General features: G+C 40.2%; 1 protein-coding gene across 12 annotated transcripts in view; it reads right to left on the bottom strand.

The window, feature by feature from the left end:
* ABI3BP (ABI family member 3 binding protein) overlaps positions 1-26,035 on the bottom strand; it is a 746,713-nt gene that overhangs the window by 10,774 nt on the left and 709,904 nt on the right. For all 12 annotated transcript variants that reach the window (XM_069757702.1, XM_069757705.1, XM_069757707.1 and 9 more), the window contains 4 exons: positions 16,633-16,712; positions 15,547-15,576; positions 7,333-7,494; positions 5,711-5,833 (listed from right to left, as the gene is read on the bottom strand). In XM_069757702.1, the coding sequence (XP_069613803.1) occupies positions 5,711-5,833; positions 7,333-7,494; positions 15,547-15,576; positions 16,633-16,712 (395 nt within the window). The remainder of the gene's footprint in view (positions 1-5,710; positions 5,834-7,332; positions 7,495-15,546; positions 15,577-16,632; positions 16,713-26,035) is intronic.

Here is a 26,035-nt window from a genome sequence, read left to right as displayed (position 1 = left end):
TGTGTCTTAAAAATGCTAATAATGATGATAGTGTACGTAGTTTGACAGTAGGGATAATGAGAGTTAATGTTTGGATTAGCCCAGAGTGGGAGGGGCTGAGTTGTTGGGAAAGTGATGGTCTCCTGTTAGAATGTCTGACAGGACCTGGAGTGCATAGGGAAAGAACTTAAAGGGAAGGTGCCACCAGTTTTCTTGTAGTTTGTTTTTTCGCGAAATTAAATGTAAAATAGTAATTAAAATGTATTAATGCAATGTATGCCCTGTTTGCAAACATTTCTATATGAAAAATATTATATATTTTCTTCCAAATATATATTTACCACTAGGGGAAGCTTTTTCCCTTTTAAACCTCAAGCAGCTGTAGTAAGACTTACCAGCTTTACTGTTAGTAGCAAAATTGGGGCAGTAACTGCTGACATCACAATTTCCCTCCCCTTTTGGGTGTTCTAGTACTCCTGGGCAGAATGAAGAGTCACCAGCAGTTACTGTTTTTATCTCTCCCATCAGTCTCTCTCACCCAGATTACATGATTCTCTCATCCCCCTCCACAATGTCTGGCCATTCACTGCAGACCTGCAGCTCCTTCTTATCTTATCTTACTGAGGGATGAATCACAACTCCTGCCTAGCAGCTGACAGCTCCTGTTCCGATAATGCTAATGGTAGACTGTTCTTCCTTGATGTCTCTGCTATTCTGCCCACACTTTTCTCCTGCATTTTACTCCCCTCAGCCGTCAATCTAGGATCTGTTCTGCTGAAAGCTGTACTGCTTATGTTAGCAGATCCGAAGGCTCCATGAATATGGCAGCAGAACACACCCACTACTGTGAATTGTGCAGCCCACAGAGGCGTGCCCAGTTCACAGCAGTGACAGTTCTATTACAATAGATAGGGTCAGAGTCCGTCTGTTATCTCCTATGACCATTGGGTGCCGTATTATGGCACTGATCGTGTCGTGCTGCTACTGTGAAACCAAGATGTCAGCTCCCAGTGCCTTATTTAAACTCCTATAACACGAAATATGTTTCAATCAAACCGTAGTTATAACAGCATGTTATGCTACATTACATTGATTTATTAATGATTTACAAACGCGGTACCTTCCATTTAAGGTCCATTGTGAGCAGTGCTGCATTCTGGGGTGTTCCTAAAGTGATAGGAGACTTAAGGAAAGAGATAGCGTGAACCAGAGCAGAAGTGATTAAGGGACAGAGTGTCTAGACAGGTCCTGGAGGAGGACATTTAGCAGAAGGGCCAAGAGTTTAAAACTCTTGAAGGTAATTGTTGTGAATTCTGTGGCAGAGCTCCCTTCTGTGGTCACAAGTGGTACTTCGGCTGGTTCTCTCTGTGAGCTTCCGTTGGTGGAGGAAAGTGGTACTGCGGCTTCTGAGTTTCCTTCCTCAGGTGATGTGGTGAGGTCGTTAGGTGCTTCCCTATTTAACTCCACCTAGTGCTTTGATCCTGGCCTTCAGTCAATGTTCTAGTGTTGGACCCGTTTTCCTCCTGGATCGTTCCTGTGGCTTGCTGCTCTGCATAGCTAAGTTCCTCTTTGCTATTTGTTTGCTGTTTTTTTCTGTCCAGCTTGTCAATTTGTTTTTTCTGCTTGCTGGAAGCTCTGGGACGCAGAGGGTGTACCTCCGTGCCGTTAGTTCGGTACGGAGGGTCTTTTTGCCCCCTTTGCGTGGTTTTTGAAGGGTTTTGTGTTGACCGCAAAGTTACCTTTCCTATCCTCGCTCTGTTCAGAAAGTTGGGCCTCACTTTGCTAAATCTATTTCATCTCTACGTTTGTCTTTTCATCTTTACTCACAGTCATTATATGTGGGGGCTGCCTTTTCCTTTGGGGTATCTCTCTGAGGCAAGGTAGGCTTATTTTCTATCTTCAGGCTAGCTAGTTTCTCAGGCCGTGCCGAGTTGCATAGGCAGCGTTAGGCGCAATCCACGGCTGCCTCTAGTGTTGTTGGTTAGGATCAGGGATTGCGGTCAACAGAGTTCCCACGTCTCAGAGCTCGTTCTTGTTTTTTGGGTTATTGTCAGGTCACTGTATGTGCGCTGACCTCTATGTCCATTGTGGTTCTGAATTATCTTTCATAACAGGTAATAGGCCTAGACAGGATTGAATATGTGAAACGCATAGAGTGCCCTGGGTGGGAGTTCCAGTGCGTCAGAATTAGATAGGTACTGGCCATACTGCACCATAACTTCTCTAAAGAGAAAGAAGACGTGGAACCACAGGTTGAGTAGCGTACTCTTGCTAAACAGAATTGTAGTGTCAAGCTGGGTTGTGGTGAAGTAGTGAGGAACAATAAATGCAGAGGACAAGTAATGACAGTAAAGAGGAAGGTATAAAACTGGATTGAAAATTCTCTGAATTGTGAAAGAAATGCTCATACAATTGTGTGCCCACGATCTCCTGTATATATTCTTTACCAAGATCCCGTTTAGTAAAACTTTATTGCTAAATGGTGGTCTCCCTCATTGAACTGTAAAACATCTGGCCCTAGCAAACAAGCAACATCGGTTATATGCGGCTGACATGAGCGTAGTGCCCCCACAGCACAAGTCCACACACCCAGCCATGTAACGTGCCGGGGCGTAAGAGACGAGAACCTTGCCCAAGGCTTCCACTCTGCGCCACATTACATTATCATAGTTATCATAGTTAGTAAGGCCGAAAAAAGACATTTGTCCATCCAGTTCAGCCTATATTTTCCATCATAATAAATTCCCAGATCTACGTCCTTCTACAGAACCTAATTGTATGATACTATATTGTTCTGCTCCAGGAAGACATCCAGGCCTCTCTTGAACCCCTCGACTGAGTTCGCCATCACCACCTCCTCAGGCAAGCAATTCCAGATTCTCACTGCCCTAACAGTAAAGAATCCTCTTCTATGTTGGTGGAAAAACCTTCTCTCCTCCAGACGCAAAGAATGCCCCCTTGTGCCCGTCACCTTCCTTGGTATAAACAGATCCTCAGCGAGATATTTGTATTGTCCCCTTATATACTTATACATGGTTATTAGATCGCCCCTCAGTCGTCTTTTTTCTAGACTAAATAATCCTAATTTCGCTAATCTATCTGGGTATTGTAGTTCTCCCATCCCCTTTCTTAATTTTGTTGCCCTCCTTTGTACTCTCTCTAGTTCCATTATATCCTTCCTGAGCACCGGTGCCCAAAACTGGACACAGTACTCCATGTGCGGTCTAACTAGGGATTTGTACAGAGGCAGTATAATGCTCTCATCATGTGTATCCAGACCTCTTTTAATGCACCCCATGATCCTGTTTGCCTTGGCAGCTGCTGCCTGGCACTGGCTGCTCCAGGTAAGTTTATCATTAACTAGGATCCCCAAGTCCTTCTCCCTGTCAGATTTACCCAGTGGTTTCCCATTCAGTGTGTAATGGTGACATTGATTCCTTCTTCCCATGTGTATAACCTTACATTTATCATTGTTAAACCTCATCTGCCACCTTTCAGCCCAAGTTTCCAACTTATCCAGATCCATCTGTAGCAGAATACTATCTTCTCTTGTATTAACTGCTTTACATAGTTTTGTATCATCTGCAAATATCGATATTTTACTGTGTAAACCTTCTACCAGATCATTAATGAATATGTTGAAGAGAACAGGTCCCAATACTGACCCCTGCGGTACCCCACTGGTCACAGCGACCCAGTTAGAGACTATACCATTTATAACCACCCTCTGCTTTCTATCACTAAGCCAGTTACTAACCCATTTACACACAATTTCCCCCAGACCAAGCATTCTCATTTTGTGTACCAACCTCTTGTGTGGCACGGTATCAAACGCTTTGGAAAAATCGAGATATACCACGTCCAATGACTCACCGTGGTCCAGCCTATAGCTTACCTCTTCATAAAAACTGATTAGATTGGTTTGACAGGAGCGATTTCTCATAAACCCATGCTGATATGGAGTTAAACAGTTATTCTCATTGAGATAATCCAGAATAACATCCCTCAGAAACCCTTCAAATATTTTACCAACAATAGAGGTTAGACTTACTGGCCTATAATTTCCAGGTTCACTTTTAGAGCCCTTTTTGAATATTGGCACCACATTTGCTATGCGCCAATCCTGCGGAACAGACCCTGTCGCTATAGAGTCCCTAAAAATAAGAAATAATGGTTTATCTATTACATTACTTAGTTCTCTTAGTACTCGTGGGTGTATGCCATCCGGACCCGGAGATTTATCTATTTTAATCTTATTTAGCCGGTTTCGCACCTCTTCTTGGGTTAGATTGGTGACCCTTAATATAGGGTTTTCATTGTTTCTTGGGATTTCACCTAGCATTTCATTTTCCACCGTGAATACCGTGGAGAAGAAGGTGTTTAATATGTTAGCTTTTTCCTCGTCATCTACAACCATTCTTTCCTCACTATTTTTTAAGGGGCCTACATTTTCAGTTTTTATTCTTTTACTATTGATATAGTTGAAGAACAGTTTGGGATTAGTTTTACTCTCCTTAGCAATGTGCTTCTCTGTTTCCTTTTTGGCAGCTTTAATTAGTTTTTTAGATAAAGTATTTTTCTCCCTATAGTTTTTTAGAGCTTCAATGGTGCCATCCTGCTTTAGTAGTGCAAATGCTTTCTTTTTACTGTTAATTGCCTGTCTTACTTCTTTGTTTAGCCACATTGGGTTTTTCCTATTTCTAGTCCTTTTATTCCCACAAGGTATAAACCGCTTACACTGCCTATTTAGGATGTTCTTAAACATTTCCCATTTATTATCTGTATTCTTATTTCTGAGGATATTGTCCCAGTCTACCAGATTAAGGGCATCTCTAAGCTGGTCAAACTTTGCCTTCCTAAAGTTCAGTGTTTTTGTGACTCCCTGACAAGTCCCCCTAGTGAAAGACAGGTGAAACTGTACAATATTGTGGTCGCTATTTCCTAGATGCCCGACCACCTGCAGATTTGTTATTCTGTCAGGTCTATTAGATAGTATTAGGTCTAAAAGTGCTGCTCCTCTGGTTGGATTCTGCACCAATTGTGAAAGATAATTTTTCTTGGTTATTAGCAGAAACCTGTTGCCTTTATGGGTTTCACAGGTTTCTGTTTCCCAGTTAATATCCGGGTAGTTAAAGTCCCCCATAACCAGGACCTCATTATGGGTTGCAGCTTCATCTATCTGCTTTAGAAGTAGACTTTCCATGGTTTCTGTTATATTTGGGGGTTTGTAACAGACCCCAATGAGAATTTTGTTACCATTTTTCCCTCCATGAATTTCGACCCATATGGACTCGACATCCTCATTTCCTTCGCTAATATCCTCCCTTAAAGTGGACTTTAGACAAGACTTTACATAGAGACAAACCCCTCCTCCTCTCCGATTTTTATGATCCTTTCTAAACAGACTGTAACCCTGTAAGTTAACTGCCCAGTCATAGCTTTCATCTAACCATGTCTCGGTTATTCCCACTATGTCAAAGTTACCTGTAGATATTTCTGCTTCTAGTTCTTCCATCTTGTTTGTCAGGCTTCTGGCATTTGCAAGCATGCAGTTTAGAGGATTTTGTTTTGTTCCAATCTCCTCGCTGTGGATTGTTTTAGAAATGTTCTTACCGCCCTTCTGAGTATGTTTTCATGGATCTTCTTTGTTCAAGTCTAATGTTTTTCTTCCCGTCCCCTCTTCTTCTAGTCTAGTTTTATATCAATAAAGTTATAAAAGATGATGCTTTACCTTTTTTGGCTGTCAACTGATAGGGCTGCAGTTGCTCTCCTGTCCTCCCTTCAAGGAATGAATCCACAAACTGGCAGTGATCTTCCCCAAATCCTGACTGATCACCTACGTTATAAAATGTGCCTGTAAAAAAAATGAAATATCAAAACTGAAAAATAATTCACTTTTATTTTTGCAATTCAAAATTTGTCAATTTGGAGCTAAAAGGAATTGTGATTAACCCCTTCCTGGCCCATATAAGATTTGCGTGTATGGAGAGAGCCCACTCCACAGGGCAGGTCTCGACTGTTTTATAGAGTTATCACCTGTCTCCAGGTACGGACTGGGACTGAAATTCAGCCCCGGCATTTGAAATCACACAGGCCTATGCTGTCCCTGTCTCCAAGCACCAGATGGGATATATTACTAATATTACCTTGGATGGAGGAAAGGAGGAAAGCAAAATTTTCTACAAGACCAATATTTCCAATGATACCCGTGACCTTCTGGGGTAAGTGACGGAGTCAGCAACTTTGTTCTTCGTCAAAACTGTTAACAGTATGGGTGTCTTGAGAACACCGATTCTGTTAACAATGTAGCAGACAAGGCAGCCCATGACCAGACAGGCCCTTCTGGCATTTGCTAGAATTGCCACATGGCCAGTCTGGTGCTGCCTGTCTCTAACAGCAGCGATTGGAGCTACCACAGCAACATCAGTGTGTTTTAATGGTTGCCAGTGATACAAAATTGTATGTAAATCAGTGAGGCATATTACACATTTAAGCCTTATTTTAATGAGCAACTGAGCACAATAATATCTTAAAGAAGTTGGCCACCATATCTTTATTTAACAAACATATTAGGAACATGATAGACATGATCTGTTGCCCCTAGCCTACAGTATACGCCTGGAGGTTTTTCCAGTGATTACTGTAATGTTGCTCTAGGCCCCCCTTCACCAGACGGAGGCCAAAAGGTTGAATTTTTGGCTCCCATTTGACAGGTTTGCGCATGTATACTGTTCATTTAATTGTATTGGAAATTGCAGGAGACTGTACTTTCCTATAAAGAGGGCCACTGCAAGAAGCGTACAGCATGCAGTGTAATGGGTCCCTATGGCGCATGGATGCCTCGTCTCTTTGCAGTCTGTGAAGAAGATGGTACTAACAAGAGCAGGAGGAGAACCTGTAATATATATTAGTACGTGCCAGAAAATCTTGTCTACAACACATTTGCTAAAAAGGATAAAGTGGAAAACCTTTCTAATGCGAATAGCTTGAGATGAGTGAGCAGTTAGTGGTACAACTGATTTAAGTAATCCTTTATGAGAACATCTAAATAATGATTTATTAACATAACATTGTTGTATGTAAACATGAAGTGACTGCTCGATAGTGAAAATGACTTTATAATAGGTGACCAAATGCAGAATTTAGAACACTTTTTAGGCAATTGTAATTTCTTGCGTGTATTCACTATTAGCTCACTTATTGTGATCACATCAGACATCGATGACATGACTATCTGTAAATGGGTATTTAGTGTTGAGCGCTCAGAAAAATAATATTACCGATTGACAAGATAAGACTCTACCGAGAGACAACAGTGGACCTTTCTCTGAGAGAGAATATAGAGAATATTACCTGAGAGGGAATCGCTGAGGTAAATCTTATATCTGAGAGAGTTACAGAGCTGAATGCCAACAAACTTCTTATACCAGGTTCTCTTGACATATTGTTTTCCTTTGCAATCTGAGTAGAAATCTGCTTTAAATTTAATTTCTGTCCATATAGCATCCTTTCCTCCTGTGCAAAAATACAGAAATAACACAGCGTGGAATTCAATGGAAAGTATGGCAATAAGTATCATCTAGGTATCACTAGAAATTAGCAAATCGCTCCTGGTCCAGCAGCCAGGTCAGCATTCTGTGGGTACTGGTTGGGAGCCCCGCAGACTGTCTCATACCTAACAGCATCTTTTAAGAGACAGCTCTATTTTTCTCTTAAAAATGGGTCATCTACATTAGCAGTGTGCAATAGGCTAACTTCCCACAATGAGTTTTTGGTGCATTTTTAGAACTGTGTATGTTTCCTGCACAAAAAATACAGTGTAGTACAATGTTAGCAAAGTGCAATGGGATTTACATAACCACATGCCCACTGTGCTATTTTATATGCAGTGTAAACTGACTTATGGTGGGTCTTAAAATCCACAACATGACAGTTTCTCGTGTGGTTAATGTGTGTTTTATTTGCGGATTTTCACCATAGACTTGAATGAGATGAGGAAACTCCAAAGGTAAAAAAAACCGCATGTAATCCACACATGACGTTATCAATAAAGTTTTATGAAAGCTATGTAGCAGGAAGCAAAACAAAGCACTTTATGTAAAACATTAGATTGTGGCCCGATTCTAACGCATCGGGTATTCTAGAATATGCATGTCCCCATATTATATGGACAATGATGATTCCAGAATTCGCGGCAGACTGTGCCCGTCGCTGATTGGTCGAGGCAACCTTTATGACATCATCATCGCCATGTCAACCATTATGACATCTACGTCGATACTGTGCCCGTCGCTGAATCAGAAACGTGGGATTTCTACGTCCTTTATGACTTCATCGTCGCTGTGCCTTTTGCTGATTGGTCGAGGCCTGGCGGCCTCAACCAATCAGAGACGCGGGATTTCTACATCGATACTGTGCCCGTCGCTGATTGGTCGAGGCCTTGCGGCCTCGACCAATCAGAGACGCGGGATTTCCAGGACAGACAGACAGACAGAAAGACAGACAGACAGACGGAAAAACCCTTAGACAATTATATATATAGATGACATAATAAAGAAAACTGCTGCTGAAAAAAGTGATGGAAAAAATGCACTCAAAAAGGCAATGAAAAAACTAATTGGTGCATAAATGCTGAGAAATGTCATAAACATCACATAAAAACCGGACCAAATACTCATGGTGGGAACATAGCCTTACATTCTACTGTGCCCCAAATTCTGCAGTCCATCATTATACACCCCGTAGATGCCGCATACATTTATTGAAAAGGATTCGAGAGTTTCATATCAATCACTGGCAGACAGGACATACCCCTTTTACAAGATTGACATCAAGCATTCCATTAATCGAGAAAAGGTACCCCATGGCCCATATAAACCTCAGCACATTTGTCAATCAATTGTATTATTTTCACATAATAATAAACTTGACGCAGTGAACTGTACACGATTAATATACTGTATCTTTGGCATGAAGTAGAGTCTACAGGAGGCTAAGCCCAGAAAATATAGACACACGCACGGACTAATAAAATCACTCATTTCCACACATGTGCATTACAGGATTTCATCTCAGTCCACATCTCAGTAATAAAACTGATGTCATTCTGGAATGTACCCCCTTTGTTCTGTCATGTCCTTAAATCTTATTTATTTTCTCTAAGCCTTCCCACTGCCTTTTGAAATATCATGGAAATATTTAGATCTATGATTTCTGTATAGATAGAATACCACATTTTAATGCACTCATACTTTGTCATGTATTTGCATAATAAATTGATGACAGTACTGTAGGTGTTGCTGTAGAATTCTTGTATTAAAGGAAACCTGCCACCTTCAGAAATGCTATTCAACAGCAGATACAGTGGGAATCTGCAGGCACATAGTTTTTAAATCGTGTCTGGCAGGCTTGCTGGAGCAGCAGCTACAGGCAGAAAATGAAATTACATTCTCTCTACAGCCACTTGCATAGGGGCATCAGGGTGGTGCAGGGAGTGGTTACTCCTTGGCACATTGACAGTGCAGTGACCCTACAGTGTATTTATACAACACATCTGTGTCGAGCAGGCTTTTATTTGATCTTCTGAGGACTGAGCGGTGATGGCTACCAATCCCTGCACCCCCAAACTGGAACAAGTGGCTGCAGGGAAAATAAATTGCTTTTTTCTCCCTGTAGCCACTACTCTAGGAAGCCTGGCACCATGATGTAAATGCTAATTACCCGCATATTACTCCTATACAGTATATGAAGGTATATAGAGTTTCTGTAGTTGACAGGTTCCCTTCAATGTATGTAGGGAGCAAGAGAACATAATGAAGCTCTAGTTTAATGTGCTAAAATAATGAAATAACTGGTTAAAAGCAAATTCTACATAACTTGTGGAAATCAGCAATTAGAAATGCCTGTGCTGTATCATGTGTATCAGTGTTGCAGTAAGGCTGTTTTTTTCCTTTTTCATTACTAGTCATTGTTTTTTGTCATTCAAAAAATGATAAAGATCATTAAAAGATACTATGTAAAACTCATCAGAGTTTACAAACTTCTCAAACTGGCCATATGCCTTGAATTAATATCTGCTGACAATCAAATGCATTTGGGGAGCAACACTCAATTTTTGTAAATTAGCTGTGTCCAAGCTAAAACTATAAACTAATAAAATGAGAATAGTATGAATGAGCATCATGGATAAAAAAGTATAATTCAAAGATACTAGATAAAATATATGGAAAAAGTGAAGGAAACAACCACCATGTAGAAATTAAAAATCCTTTCTTGGTAGTCCATTAAAAATTGTAACTCCACATGATGGGCACAGAAACCACATTTTCCTTATGTTTGCTGTTCCTCAGCAACAGGGGAAGGCACCCACCTATTCATGGTTCCGAGTCTTTCCAATTATATTCCAAGGTGGTAAACTCACTTTACCTTTTTCTTCTAGATAAGACTATAATCCACAAGGTCCCTATAAAGGATCTAGTACTGTTGAACAGAATGAAGGAACGACAGCTAATCTAGCAAAATTAAAGGGAATTTGACATTACCAGAAATATTATTTACTTGCAGATATAGGTTTAATCTGCAGGGAAATGGCTTTTAAACCCTGTTTGCTGACTCGAAGTGAGGCTACACAGAAAAGATTAAGTTTTAATCATAGGGTAGTGTTACACATTGTAATGGCCTTTCCAAGTCACTTGGGCGGTGCAGGAGAGTGATTATATCACTGCTTAGTTCACTAGGAACGCGTCTGTAATAACGCCCCTACACTTTGAGAGATGACCTGCCAGCAGCACGTGTGTGCAGAGCGAGCTATCATCAAAGTGCTGTGACGTGATTACAGCCGTTCTCCTAGTATGATGATCAGTGATGTAATTATTCCCCTGCACCGCCCCGCTAACTTGGAGAATGACACTATCACCCTGATTCATCAAGACAGGCGATTTTCTTGAACTAGATGAACTATGGCATCATGCCTCTGCCGTGCCCCCATCACACCCCAGCTCTGCCTATTTCTGAGGAGCTGGGAAAAACTGCAGTGGAAGTGCCAAATGAAACAACATTTTGGCACAACTCCGGGTTGCACCAAAATTTTGCTACTTTTCAAAGCTTTTACACCACTTTTTGGCATAAATGTTTTAATGAATCAGTGCTTATACCTGCAGGTAGATACAGTTTTTGGTGCTGTCACATTCCCTTTAAATTCAAGTGTACAAGCATTTTTGTGTCCAGCATTTATGATAGCACCTGTCAAAAGTGTCATACACACCAACACATTTGAAATCCGTAAACTCAATAGATACAGTGGGGCAAAAAAGTATTTAGTCAGTCAGCAATAGTGCAAGTTCCACCACTTAAAAAGATGAGAGGCGTCTGTAATTTACATCATAGGTAGACCTCAACTATGGGAGACAAACTGAGAAAAAAAAATCCAGAAAATCACATTGTCTGTTTTTTTATCATTTTTTTTGCATATTATGGTGGAAAATAAGTATTTGGTCAGAAACAAACAATCAAGATTTCTGGCTCCCACAGACCTGTAACTTCTTCTTTAAGAGTCTCCTCTTTCCTCCACTCATTACCTGTAGTAATGGCACCTGTTTAAACTTGTTATCAGTATAAAAAGACACCTGTGCACACCCTCAAACAGTCTGACTCCAAACTCCACTATGGTGAAGACCAAAGAGCTGTCAAAGGACACCAGAAACAAAATTGTAGCCCTGCACCAGGCTGGGAAGACTGAATCTGCAATAGCCAACCAGCTTGGAGTGAAGAAATCAACAGTGGGAGCAATAATTAGAAAATGGAAGACATACAAGACCACTGATAATCTCCCTCGATCTGGGGCTCCACGCAAAATCCCACACCGTGGGGTCAGAATGATCACAAGAACGGTGAGCAAAAATCCCAGAACCACGCGGGGGGACCTAGTGAATGAACTGCAGAGAGCTGGGACCAATGTAACATGGCTTACTATAAGTAACACACTACGCCACCATGGACTCAGATCCTGCAGTGCCAGACGTGTCCCACTGCTTAAGCCAGTACATGTCCGGGCCCGTCTGAAGTTTGCTAGAGAGCATTTGGATGATCCAGAGGAGTTTTGGGAGAATGTCCTATGGTCTGATGAAACCAAACTGGAACTGTTTGGTAGAAACACAACTTGTCGTGTTTGGAGGAAAAAGAATACTGAGTTGCATCCATCAAACACCATACCTACTGTAAAGCATGGTGGTGGAAACATCATGCTTTGGGGCTGTTTCTCTGCAAAGGGGCCAGGACGACTGATCCGGGTACATGAAAGAATGAATGGGGCCATGTATCGTGAGATTTTGAGTGCAAACCTCCTTCCATCAGCAAGGGCACTGAAGATGAAATGTGGCTGGGTCTTTCAACATGACAATGATCCAAAGCACACCGCCAGGGCAACGAAGGAGTGGCTTCGTAAGAAGCATTTCAAGGTCCTGGAGTGGCCTAGCCAGTCTCCAGATCTCAACCCTTATAGAAAACCTTTGGAGGGAGTTGAAAGTCTGTGTTGCCAAGCGAAAAGCCATAAACATCACTGCTCTAGAGGAGATCTGCATGGAGGAATGGGCCAACATACCAACAACAGTGTGTGGCAACCTTGTGAAGACTTACAGAAAACGTTTGACCTCTGTCATTGCCAACAAAGGATATATTACAAAGTATTGAGATGAAATTTTGTTTCTGACCAAATACTTATTTTCCACCATAATATGCAAATAAAATGTTAAAAAAACAGACAATGTGATTTTCTGGATTTTTTTTTCTCAGTTTGTCTCCCATAGTTGAGGTCTACCTATGATGTAAATTACAGACGCCTCTCATCTTTTTAAGTGGTGGAACTTGCACTATTGCTGACTGACTAAATACTTTTTTGCCCCACTGTATATTAAAGTGGGCACTAACATTCGAAAATTGAATTAATTGCTCCTATTATTCCCAACCTCAGTGATATATGTGTATATAGGCCAGATCAAATATCAAAGTTATGATTATGCACAGACTAAAGTTTCTGTGTACACAATGGCACATTTACTTCCGCATTGTGTAATTGTACAATTGTATAGTTGTAAAATCATTTATATAATATGACAGGAAAAGTCACCACGGCTCATGTTATTCTGAGAAAGAAAGTGAAACAAAGAATTATACTTTTATAACTCAAAGTGCTGCTATTAGCAGTTTATTAAAAAGTGAATCATTTGGTTTTTTTTATATTTCCATATTGATTGTTAATAAAACATGTTTTCTGATCAACATAATCTAAGCCACACTTAGACAAACACAATGTAACTAAACTGATAGCACAGTTCTTATGTTCATATCTTTTACAGAGTAAAAATTCATAGTTAATAGGGAAAATTAAGTGAATCCTTAAAGGGCACCTGTCACCCCAAAAATCGCGGGTGAGGTAAGCCCACCGGCATCAAGGGCTTATCTACAGCATTCTGTAATGCTGTAGATAAGCCCCCGATGTTACCTGAAAAAGGAGAAAAAGACGTTATATTATACTTACCCAGGGGCGGTCCCGCTGCTGGTCAGGTTGGATGGGCGTCTCCGGTCCGCTGCGGCGCCTCCCATCTTCTTTCCATGACGTCCTCTTCTGATCTTCAGCTACGGCTCCGGCGCAGGCGTACTTTGCTCTGCCCTGTTGAGGGCAGACAAAGTACTGCAGTGCGCAGGCGCCGGGCCTCTGACCTTTCCGGCGCCTGCGCACTGCAGTACTATCCTCTGCCCTCAAGAGGGCAGAGCAAAGTACGCCTGCGCCGGAGCCGTGGCTGAAGATCAGAAGAGGACGTCATGGAAAGAAGATAGGAGGCGCCGCAGCGGACCGGAGACGCCCATCTGACCTGACCAGCAGCGGGACCGCCCCTGGGTGAGTATAATCTAACGTCTTTTTCTCCTTTTTCAGGTAACATCGGGGGCTTATCTACAGCATTACAGAATGCTGTAGATAAGCCCCTGATGCCGGTGGGCTTACCTCACCCGCGATTTTCGGGGTGACAGGTTCCCTTTAAATTTAGACCCACCTTTAGCAGCAATAAACTAAGGTTACCTGATGCTGAAAAGATTTTCAAAGAGGAGTAGGAATTATTTACCATCCATCCTCCCTGCAAATGTGTTTGTTATTCAATATGTCTGCAATGCCCTGTTTCCATCAACTAATCTTTGAATTGCCAGTAACCAGGCTTAGTATGTCTTCTTTAATGGGTAAAGTACCTTTGACACTCACATTTCCAATTTCATGTCTACTATTGAAATACGTTTTCTCATTAACATTCTTCAAATATGGTACATTTGCTTTGTCCCCCCTTCACTATAGATGTTTCTTTCTGTGCTCAAAAAAGTTTACTGTAAACAAGTGTAATGTCATGCACCCATGGGTATTGGTGGTCAGCTAAATAAATGTTAGTGGCCAGTGTCAGGCAGCTGCTGCCAAGGCTAATACAATAATGGGATGCATTAATAGAGGCATAGATGCACATGACGAGAACATAGTTTTGACTCTATCACTAGTGCAACCACCACACTTAGAATACTGTGTACAGTTTTGGTCTCCGGTGTATATGAAGGACATAGCTGAACTAGAGCGGGTGCAGAGAAGAGTGACCAAGGTTTTTAAAGGAATGGGCGCATCGCAGTGCTAAGACAGGTTTTCAAACTTGTAAGTTATTCTGCCTGGAAAAAAGATGGCTAAGGGATGACATCACAATTTTCAAACATATAAATGGATATTACAGTGATTTTCCCAATAAACTTTTTACACCCAGACATGCAACAAAGATAAAACAGGGGAATCCTCTACATCTAGAAAAAAGGTTTAATCCATCATCACAGATAAAAATTATTTCTTGTAAGAGAAGGAAGCAATTTTCTAAATGATTTTGTGAAGGATGGTTAATTGATCAAGGAATACCTGGATACATTTCATAAAAAATATAATATTACAGGCTATGGATATTCAACTTCTGTGTTGGGATGTTGTTCCTGATTGACATATTTTCTCCTTATAATGAGGTATTTAGCATCTGCCTCATGGAAGTTTTACGTTTCTTTAAATCATCATGTTAGGATTCTAGGTTGAACTTGTGGACTTATGTCTTTGTTCTGTCTTAAATATTAAAAACATAAACTGTACAACTGCTTGAGTAATATTAATTTAGTTAGATTGTATTTGTCTATAATAGTAAATTAGATAATCAATCTCAATTTTACTAGGAATCAATGCAGGAATATGTTATTCACATATTTTTCTCGTCAAATATTTCTATTACATTTGTATGTTATGCATATTCCATAACAAAATATTCCATGGTGTTGCACAAAGATTGACATCACTTCTGACGCTCTATGTCTAATTTTCCATTCTTAGACACTCATTCACACTTGGGTTTATTTCATAGATTGACAATTAGCTTACTCGTATATTTTTGATTCTCTAACAAGAGGTCTGAAAATGAACATGTCTGCGGCTCGTATGATGCTATATATTTGGCTTTAAAAATAAACAGTGACCACGATAATAACCATGTTTTTAACCTTTCTTACCTGTAACTGGTTCACTTACTCTTGGGTCAGCTGCAGAAAAGAATGAATAGTTTGTTAGTTACTGTATATTACCACAGGATATTCCGTTCCACTAGTACCAATGTCTTGGGATAAGGAAGGCGCTATAGACCTTCTACTTTCCAATGAGCCTTAAAAACCTATGAAATGAGAGAGACTATTCACACATGGCTATAATTCCAGTACATTTCTCAGCACAGATTATGACCAGATGTGTAGTCAGCTGGAGATGTTGCTCTGGAACACAAATCACTCCAGGATTCCCATGGTGCCTAATATTTCTGAATTAGAACATCAGATTTTCAGCTGTCTTTGGAAATATGATGACCTAAAATCAAGAGCTTGTTAAATGAATGGGTTCTGCGTCACTTTTTTTTCTGCATGAAATATGTTCAGGTATTTTTTTCTATAGCTTCATTATGCTTGTTTTCACTGTACATAAACTTTGTCAAATTATCATGATTTTCTGTTTTTCCATTTTCTAACATAGCATAATTGTTCGCACTGTTGAGGAAGGTTGGAGCTTCCATCAGCCGTTCTGTCACATGTGAATTACATGGTATGCAGCTGAATTTTAAATCCAGATCCCATTATAATTCATCCTTTTTGATTTTAAGAAAAGTCCTTAGAAAAACAGGACTGATGGACTTATGGCAAGTATACTGATGGACAAACTCTAAAGGAAGGGCTCTTTTAGATAAATCAAGGATGAGGCACTTTTTTAGTTAATTGAAACCATAGACTAAAAGATCCCTTACATTTTTCTTGGTTCTTTCAGGTTTTCATTTTCTTCTACAGCAGTAAACTATACTGTTCTTTTTCAACAAATGCAACAGAATCCTCATGGAAAATAGCCCAATTGACATCAACTAATAAGTCCTACTAAAATCACTGATTTCCTTTTATTAAAACCAATCAGGGATGTTAATGGAAACATTTCTCTACATTTTTCTATAAGTTGATGGAACAGAAGAACGTATCACTGGACTCAAAACAGATGATTTCAATGTAAGTATATTCCCCTCAATGTATGGACTTTGGCCAACAGCAACATAAGTACATAGTTACCCGATTCTGTATTAAATTCCACCGTTGCACTGGTTGGTCCTTCACCAAGAGGATTTTTTGGTATTACTTGGAACTCATAACTGTAAAATGAAGAGAAATGACAACTTCAGTTAGTGGTATTCCTTCAAATGGCATCATACATAGGGCTCTGCGCCATCAATATGTGGGGTCGGCACTATGCCTGCACAGTTTGGTTAACCTGTTAACTACAGAGAAATGTGTTCAGAATTAGGTCATGGTTTTAATTATTGTAAATATTTTCATACTTTCCTTATAGGAAAAATAAAGCAAAATCACAATAAACTGAAGGCCTGGAAACTTTACCACCAGCATAACTTTCTGCATACTAACTTCTGTTTTGTGAAACACACACAACTTGCCCACTCAGCTGTCCCAATAGTCTCTCTGCTTTCTTCATGTATCTAAGGCTAAAATGTGTTTAGACCCAGCAGTAGAAAACACAAAATCTCTTCAACACCCAGATCCCAAGTTCTGCCCTTATTTTGAACAAAATACATATGTAGCAAAGCACAGAATGAAAGTATAACCATATCATAATGCAAGACTGAGGGATCTGGAAAGTGACCAGAGATTGTCCTATCGGGTGGGATAGGGGAGATACCACTAAGATGGCTTGTGGATGAAAACTGTGGTCCTGAAGAACAGTTAGGCCATAATGACTAGGAAAGGAAAATCACATATCGCGTCAAGCGTGAAGTTCACTTGGCACGAAGAAGGTTCTCATGGTTAATAACTTTATTTTTTTTTCAGGACAGCTTATAAAAAATCATGGACAGACAATATTTTTTACAGACACATTGAAAAACCATAACAAATAAATCAGATTATAACGGATATAGGTATACAGCACATAGTTTTTATTGCGCCATTTTTATCAATTGCATGTCAAACAGACTACATACCAGAATACATCAGTCACAAAATATTTTACCCTATATAAAAAAGATCCAAACAGATGACTTCTCCTTCATTAATATACATAGAGGTAGCACAATCAGGATACATACATTGTCTGCATGATGGAGTGGGATGGGTGCATGAACAGGGATCTATTGTATGATGAGGTATCAATAGCTCATTATAAACTATGCTATTTGGCAGCTAATAGGACAGCATACTGTATAGTGTCTATGCTATGATGTAATTTGCTTGTTTGAAAAAGCATGTAAAAGTTCTTATTTTTAGGAATATGAATTTTGTTTAGTTCTCTAATACTTTTTTAGATTTTACAATGTAGTCTAAACACTACAATGTACAATGTAGTATATGCAGTAAATTATACCGTACATGACTACATTAAAAGGAGTCTCCCACCCCAAAACTGAAATTGAACTATTAAGACCTGCATATACAGAAATGAGCCACTATAAAAACCACACTGGTACTGCAGATTTTATAGCTTAGTTTATTTGTCAATAAAAGTTTAAAAACGCATAACATGTCCCACCAAGGACAATATCCGCAAGGAGTTTGTATGTTCATATTTGCTCTTCATTAAAATACGTGTTAGAATTAAGGATACAGAACAGACACCTGGATGTTTTCTACAAAAGTCTAACAAGACACCACATAGACAAAAATATTAATACACACCTCTAAATCATTAATTTCCAGTTTTCATTCAGTCCAATTGTCACAGGTGTATAAAATCTAGCACCTAGCCATGCAGTCTCCCTTTACTAGCATTAATGAAATAATGAGTCATTCAAAAGAGCTTTAACCCCTGCATTTAAAAAAAAATACCACTATTGTAACAAGTCAGTGGAAAAGTGGGAGCGTTTAGGTTTCACAGAAACTCGGTCATGAAGTAATAGACCATGTAACGTTAACTCCTTTCTGCCATCGGACGGAATAGTACGTCCGAACGCAGAACACCCGCTTTGATGTGGGCTCCGGTGGTGAGCCCGCATCAAAGCTGGGACATGTCAGCTGTTTTGAACAGCTGACATGTACTCGCAATAGGCGCGGGCAGAATCGCGATCCGCCCATGCCTATTAACTAGTTAAATGTTAAATGCACTGTCAAACTCTGACAGCGGTATGTAACAAGCGCTTCCGGCCATCCGGCTGAAATGTGCGCACCGTCACGTGATCAGGGGTCATCGGTGCATTGGCATGACAACCAGAGGTCTCTTTGAGACCTCTATGGTTGTTGATGCCAAATTGCTATGAGCGCGACCCAGTGGACGATGCTCATAGCAATGCAGTAATTCTGCTACATAGGGGCAATCTGAGCATTGGCTCTATGTAGCAGAGGTGATCGAGTTATGGCAGCTACTAGCCTCCCATGGAGGCTATTGAAGCATGCCAAAATAAAAAAAAATGTTTTTAAAAATATGAAAAAAATAAAAAAAAGTATAAAAGTTTAAATCATCCCCCTTTCACCCCAGCTGACATGTGCCCACAATAGGTACGGTCAGATTCACGATTCACCTACTCCTTTTAACAAGCGGCATTTAACAAGCGCTTTCGGCCATACGGCCGGAAATGCGCACACTGCTGTCCCCTGTCATGTGATCGGGGGTCAGCGGTGCATTGGCATAACAACCAGAGGTCTCCTGTAGACCTGTATGGCTGTTGATGCCAGATTTCTGTGAGCGCCACCCTGTGGTCAGTGCTCATAGCAATGCTGTAATTCAGCTACATAGGGGCGATCTGAGCATCACCCCTATGTAGCTGAGTCGATCAGGCTATGCCAGCTTCTAGCCTTCCATGAAGGCTATTGAAGCATGGCAAAAGTTATAAAAAAAATTTCAAAAAATCTTAAAAAAAATAAATAAATAAATAAAAGTTTAAATCACTCCTCTTTAGCCCCATTCAAAACAAAGCAATAAAAAAAAATCAAACCCACACATATTTGGTATTGCCGCACTCAGAATAGCCCGATCTATCAATTATAAAAGGATTAACCTAATCGCTAAACGGCATAGCGAGAAAAAAATTCAAATTGCCAGGATTACTTTTTTTGGTCGCCGATACATTGCATTAAAATGCAGTAACGGGCGATCAAAAGAACATATCTGCATCGAAATGGTATCATTAAAAACGTCATCTTGGCACGCAAAAAATAAGCAGCCCTCAACCAACCCAAGATCACGAAAAATGGAGACACTACAGGTATCGGAAAATTGCAAAAAAAAAAAATTTTAAGCAAAGTTTAGAATTTTTTTTTACCACTTACATAAAAAATAACCTAGACATATTTGGTGTCTATGAACTCATAATGACCTGGAGAATCATAATGGCAGGTCAGTTTTAGCATTTAGTGAACCTAGCAAAAAGCCAAACAAAAAGCAAGTGTGGGATTGCACTTTTTTTGCAATTTCACTGTACTTGGAATTTTTTTTCCCATTTTCTAGTACAACTACATGATATGGTAAAACCAATGGTGTCATTCAAAAGTACAACTTGTGCCGCAAAAAAAAAGCCCTCACGTCATGGCCATATTGATATAAAAACAAAAAAGTTATGGCTTTGCAAAGGAGGGGAGCGAAAAATGAAAATGCAAAACTGAAAAAAGCTCCGGGGGTTAAGGGGTTAAAGACCTGGGTCACAAAGTGCTGAGGCACATAGTGCATAAAAGTCACCACTACTCTGCTGACTCCATAACTGCAGAATTACCAATCTTCCCTGGTATTAACATCAACACAAAACTGTGCGCCAGGAGCAAATTGGCATGAATTTCCATGGCCAAGCAGCTGAATGCAAGCCATACATTACCAAGCACAATACCAACGTTGGACGGAGTGGTGTAAAGCAGGCCATATATTCTGTGAAATGATAAATCACACTTCTCTTTTTGGAAGTATGATGGTTTGCCAAATAACAGGAGAATTATCCCACCGCAATCAAACGTTGCATTGTGCAAACTGTGAAGTTTGGTGGAGGAGGGATAATGTTGTATGGAGTTGTTTTTCAGGGGTTGACCTAAACTATTTAGTTCCAGTGAAGGAAAATCATAATGCTTCAGCATAACAAAACATTTTGGACAATTGTATGCTTACAACTTTCTTGGCACAGATTTAATGATTGCAAAGTTATGCAGGTGAAACAGCTGTTTCCCTGCAAGATTAATTTTCTAAGAACTGTTAAAAGACAAAAGTGTAGCAGGGCTGCTATGGTTTGTGGCCGCACTATGAATGCTGCTACAAAGGGGTGGACCATTTGGCAAATTCAGTGCCTTAAAGCACCACTCCATCATTTTTTTGTTTTATTGCACCACTGGTGCGGTGCTTTAAATGTAAATCCTCTACCCCGTCTCATAGTCACCTGCTGCTATCTTCATAGTTTTCCAGCACCGCTCCCATCGGTCTCCTGCGAAAAGTAACCTGCCGGTAGCTTCAATTCAAGTTTATGAGAGCCTATTTCTGGTTCTCATAGACTTGTATTGAGAGCTTATGATGTAGCTTGTGACTCACAAGATGACGCTGCAGGACCGGAGCGGTGCCGAAAAACGATGAAGACGGTGGAGGGCAAGTATATCATTGGGGCAGGGGACGTAAATTTCAAGCACCACTCCAGCGCTGAACATAAAAAAAAACTGGAGTGGTGCTTTACGATACACATTTAAAATCTGTAAATGAAATGGGTTTCTGAATTAGTTGGGCAGTAAAAAAATATTTTCATAGACAAGGAGAAAAAGATCTTCACTTTATACAGAGGAGCTTTCAAATATAACATGAATGAAATGAAGTAATTGAAAAGCTTTTTCCAATGCCAGCTGTAGAAAATGGACTACTTGTTTTATAGGGACAATGCATCATTGTTAGAACTGTATCATTAAATACATCATAGTCCAGAATTCCATTTGCATCTGCTGCATACTTGACACTAAAGTCATCACTGATTAATTTTTCTGTGATATTTTAGCAGCATTGAACAAAGGTTAGCAAAGCTACTGATGCTCTAATGTAAATCTGTATCTCTGTAAATCTACATAGTATAATAAAATGACCAGAAAAGGTAAATTAAGGACACATTGAATGTTACTGGCATGATTGTTTTCTTAAATATAAAAGCAATGGTAATTAGCTTTTAGATTAACCCTTTCTCATCATTTGAAGCATATATACGTCATGGTTGAGAAGTACTTCACAACCGAGGACGTATATATACATCAAGGTGATCGCCTACGCACAGAAGCTGTGCCGCCCAGTGTTTAGCTGATATGACATCTGACACCCGGCACTCACTTCCAAGAGCAGTGCCCACACTGCTCCCGACAATTTATCCAGCTAAATGCTGCGATCAATATTGGTAACAGTATTTAGAAGGCAGGCAGAGGGAGGAGCCGATCGTTGCCATTGTGACTCAATGTTGTCATTGCGAAATCCGGGCCACCAAAACTAGCAAGCTTATTACAACACTAGATAGTAGTCCGATTCTAACACATCGGGTATTCTAGAATATGTATGTAGTTTATTTATGAAGATTTTAGAATAATACATTGAACACACAGGATTCGGCCGGCCGCGACCAATCAGCGAAGCGTCATTCAAATCCCGCGCCAATTCGCGGCCAGACTGCGCCTGTCGCTGATTGTTCACGGTCGGCCACGTAGTATATAGCACAGCCATGTAGTATATAACAACCTACGTATTAAATAGCACAGCCACGTAGTATATTGCACAGCCACGTAGTATATAGCACAGCCACGTAGTATATAGCACAGCCCATGGAGTATATAGCACAGCCCACAGAGTATATAGCACAGCCCATGTAGTATATAGCACAGCACACAGAGTATATTGCACAGCCTACGCAGTATATTGCACAGCCCGCGTAGTATATTGCACAGCCCATGTAGTATATTGCACAGCCCGTGTAGTATATTGCACAGCCCGCGTAGTATATTGCACAGCCCGTGCAGTACCACACACGCAGTGTATAACACAGGCCACGTAGTGTATAACACAGGCCACGTAATGTATAGCACAGCCCACGTAGTACATTGCACAGCCCACATAGTACATTGCACAGCCCATGTAGTACATTGCACTGCCCGCGTAGTACATTGCACAGCCCGCATAGTATATTGCACAGCCCCCGTACTATATTGCACAGCCCGCGTACTATATTGCACAGCCCGTGCAGTACATTGCACAGCCTGTGCAGTACATTGCACAGCCCACGAAGTACATTGCACAGTGTATATTGCAGAGCCCACATATTATATAGCACAGCCCACGCAGTATATTGCGCAGCCCACGTAGTATATTGCCCAGCCCATGTATATTGCCCAGCCCACGTAATATATTGCACAGCCCACGCAGTATATAGCAATGTGGGCACCATATCCCTGTTAAAAAAAAGAATTAAAATAAAAAATTGTTATATACTCACCCTCCGTTGGCCCCCGGATCGAAGCGGTTACCGGCGCTCTTTGCGCGCTCCGGTCTGAAGAGTGCATTGCGGTCTCACGAGATGATGACGTAGCGGTCTCGCGAGACCACTACATCATCATCTCGCGAGACCGCAATGCATGGAGCAGTCACCAGGACATCGCGAGGTGCGGGAAAGACCTGTTTCTGATCCGGGGGGGCCGACAGACGGTGAGTATATAACTATTTTTTATTTTTTTATTATTTTTAACATTACATCTTTTTACTATTGATGCTGCATAGGCAGCATGAATAGTAAACAGTTGGTCACACAGGGTTAATAGCAGTGTTAACCGAGTGTGTTACACCGTGGTCAACGCTGCCATTAACCCTGTTTGAGCGCTGACTGGAGGGGATTATGGAGCGGGCACTGACTGCGGGGAGAAAGGAGCGGCCATTTTACAGCCGGATTGTGCCCGTCGCTGATTGGTCGTGGCTGTTTTTCAGCAACTTGGATTTCCATGACAGACAGAGGCCATGACCAATGAATATCCGTGACAAACAGACAGAAAGACAGACAGACAGACAGAAGTGACCCTTAGAAGATTATATAGTGGATGCTCTGAGAATGGTGTAACAAGCTTGTATGTCAGTGCAGCACTGACAGTTTATAAAGCATTGCAATTCATGGTATATATGTGACTAAAGTGAAAAAGTCCCATAAAAAGACAAAGTAAACACAGGGGAAAAAAAAATAAAAAAAATTGTGAAAGTATTTTTCTTTAAATCAGACAATAAAATAAAAATATATTGTGCAAATAAAAAAATAAATATTTTTATGAAAAATAAAATAAATAGAAAAGTACACATATTTAGTATTGCTGCATCCAGAATGTCCCAACTTATAAAACTGTCCGATTAGTTAACCCCTTCAGTGAACACCATATAAAAGAAGCAAAAATATGATGCTTTATTATCTTACCGCCAAACAATAAGATTAAAAAAAGCAAAAAAAAGAATGTAAATAAAAAGGGTATCTCTGAAAATGTCATCTTGTCCTGCAAAAAACAAGCTCCATCAGCAGAAAAATAAAACAGCTATAGCTCTCAGAATAAAGAGATGGAAAAATTATTTTTTCTGTAAAATAGTTTTTATTGTGTAAAAGCACCAAATTATAAAAAAAGATACAGTATAAATGTGATATCGTTGTAATCGTACTAACCTGAAGAAGAATAAAGCCACACTGAGTGGCCACCCAAAAAATTACTGAATTGCTGTTTTTTCTTTATTCTGTCCTGTGCTCCCGCTCATTAGCCTCATGTAATATTCACTGCACCTGCTGTCGATCACCTCGGTGCTGAAGCCGCACGGAGTTGGTTGACAGGGGAGCAGTGCATATTACATGTGCCTGCACTCCCCCTCCTCCCATCATGAATATGCCCCCCTGCAGGCACACACATAGCCCCCCCAGTCACTACATGCCCCCCTGCTGGCAGGCACGTGATAAAATAGCAAATATGTAACTCACCCATTACTACATAAAGTGACACTAGTCAGAATTTTTAAATTTGGCCAGGTCATCAACGTGAAAACATTCTTGGGGGTAAAGGGGTTAAAAAGAACTTTACTGTCACCTGGAGGTAAGGGAAACAGCAGCAAATTTTCAAACAGTCTCAATCACTGCAATCATCTTGCAAACAGGGCCACAAAGGATTGGGGAGCTGAGAGGGCAGTTTAGGCACATAAAATATTAGATACTTTAAGAGGTTTTCTAAAATTTTCCAAAAATTAGTGATTAGTGATGATGAGGTTAGTGATTAACTTCAGATGTCAAGTGAATGATGTATGGCATGCGACTATGTGGCTCTTAGCACAAAATTTGGCCAAATATATAATGTGAGCCCATCAACCTTGACGATGGTTGATGGTCTCACATTATTTGGCCAACTGTTGTGCTAAGCGTCTCTTATGAATTTTCTTAATATTCAAAAGCTATTACGCTATTCACATTTCATATATTTCATATTGACATGCTTTAACGCAATTGAGTGCAACCATTTTCACAATTTTTGATATTTAGCAGTTTTTTTGGTATGCACCTGTTCAGACTAGTTCTTGTGGCTTCAGTCAGTTTTTCTGTTATTTATGTGACTATGTGACTTCTGGATGACTGGTGAGGAAAAATTGGAGTGGTGCTTGATTGTGGTAGGACGAGCAACCAACAACTAAAATGGTGATGCTAAAGTGGTTGGTTACTGAAGGTAGTAATTTCCTAGTATTTGTCATTGAAACATGACAGAACACTCCACTCACCAACATTTACACCCCATTGTGACAACCAATTTTTTTTTGTCTATTTCTGTTTATGTTTTTCATCCCTACCTTCCAAGAGCCAAAACGGTTTTATTGTTCTATCGCCATAAATATATGAGGGCTTGTTTTTTGTTGGACAATATGTAATTCTGATTTTCAAGACTTTTTTCATATCATATATTGTACTGAAGAAAAATGTGTGGGATGGAATGGAAAAATATGCCATTGCACCATTGCTGCTTAGGTGTCTGCTTTTATTGTGTTGATAGTGAAAATTGTCATCACCTGCTGTATATTTTGCCAGTCTGTTCCATTACAGCCATACTGGATTTATATAGTGTTGTTATATTTTACTACTTTTAAAAATATAACAATTAGGTTTTTCATGTTTTTAATATGGCTTGCTATGCCTGAATAAAGTTTTTTTCTTTTTCATCAGTAGTGTGCCACTATCCTCTCAATTTTTTCCTGTTTGGCTGTGCTCACAAGCTTTGCGAGCACCCACCTGCCTTCTGATTTGGCTCTACCCATTTGGTGTTGAATGTGGATCCCGTTGAAGCTCCCAGACCTCCTTCTCCTGAATAATTTGGTTTGTTTCTACAAATTCTGAGATCACAGCTCAATAATTAGCTGAAGAGGTGTGTGAGGGTTAGATTTATGGGGCAAATTGATAGCAATTTGGGGTACACCAAATTTTTTTATTGCGTTTTTCCATTATTTTGGAGGAGTTGTGGCAACTGAAGCATTTAG

This window comes from Ranitomeya imitator, chromosome 3 (genome assembly GCF_032444005.1).
Source record: "Ranitomeya imitator isolate aRanImi1 chromosome 3, aRanImi1.pri, whole genome shotgun sequence".
NCBI classification, from domain to species: Eukaryota; Metazoa; Chordata; class Amphibia; order Anura; family Dendrobatidae; genus Ranitomeya; species Ranitomeya imitator.
The sequence above is the reverse complement of the archived record's forward strand: the minus strand, read 5'-3'. Positions and strand labels throughout refer to the sequence as shown.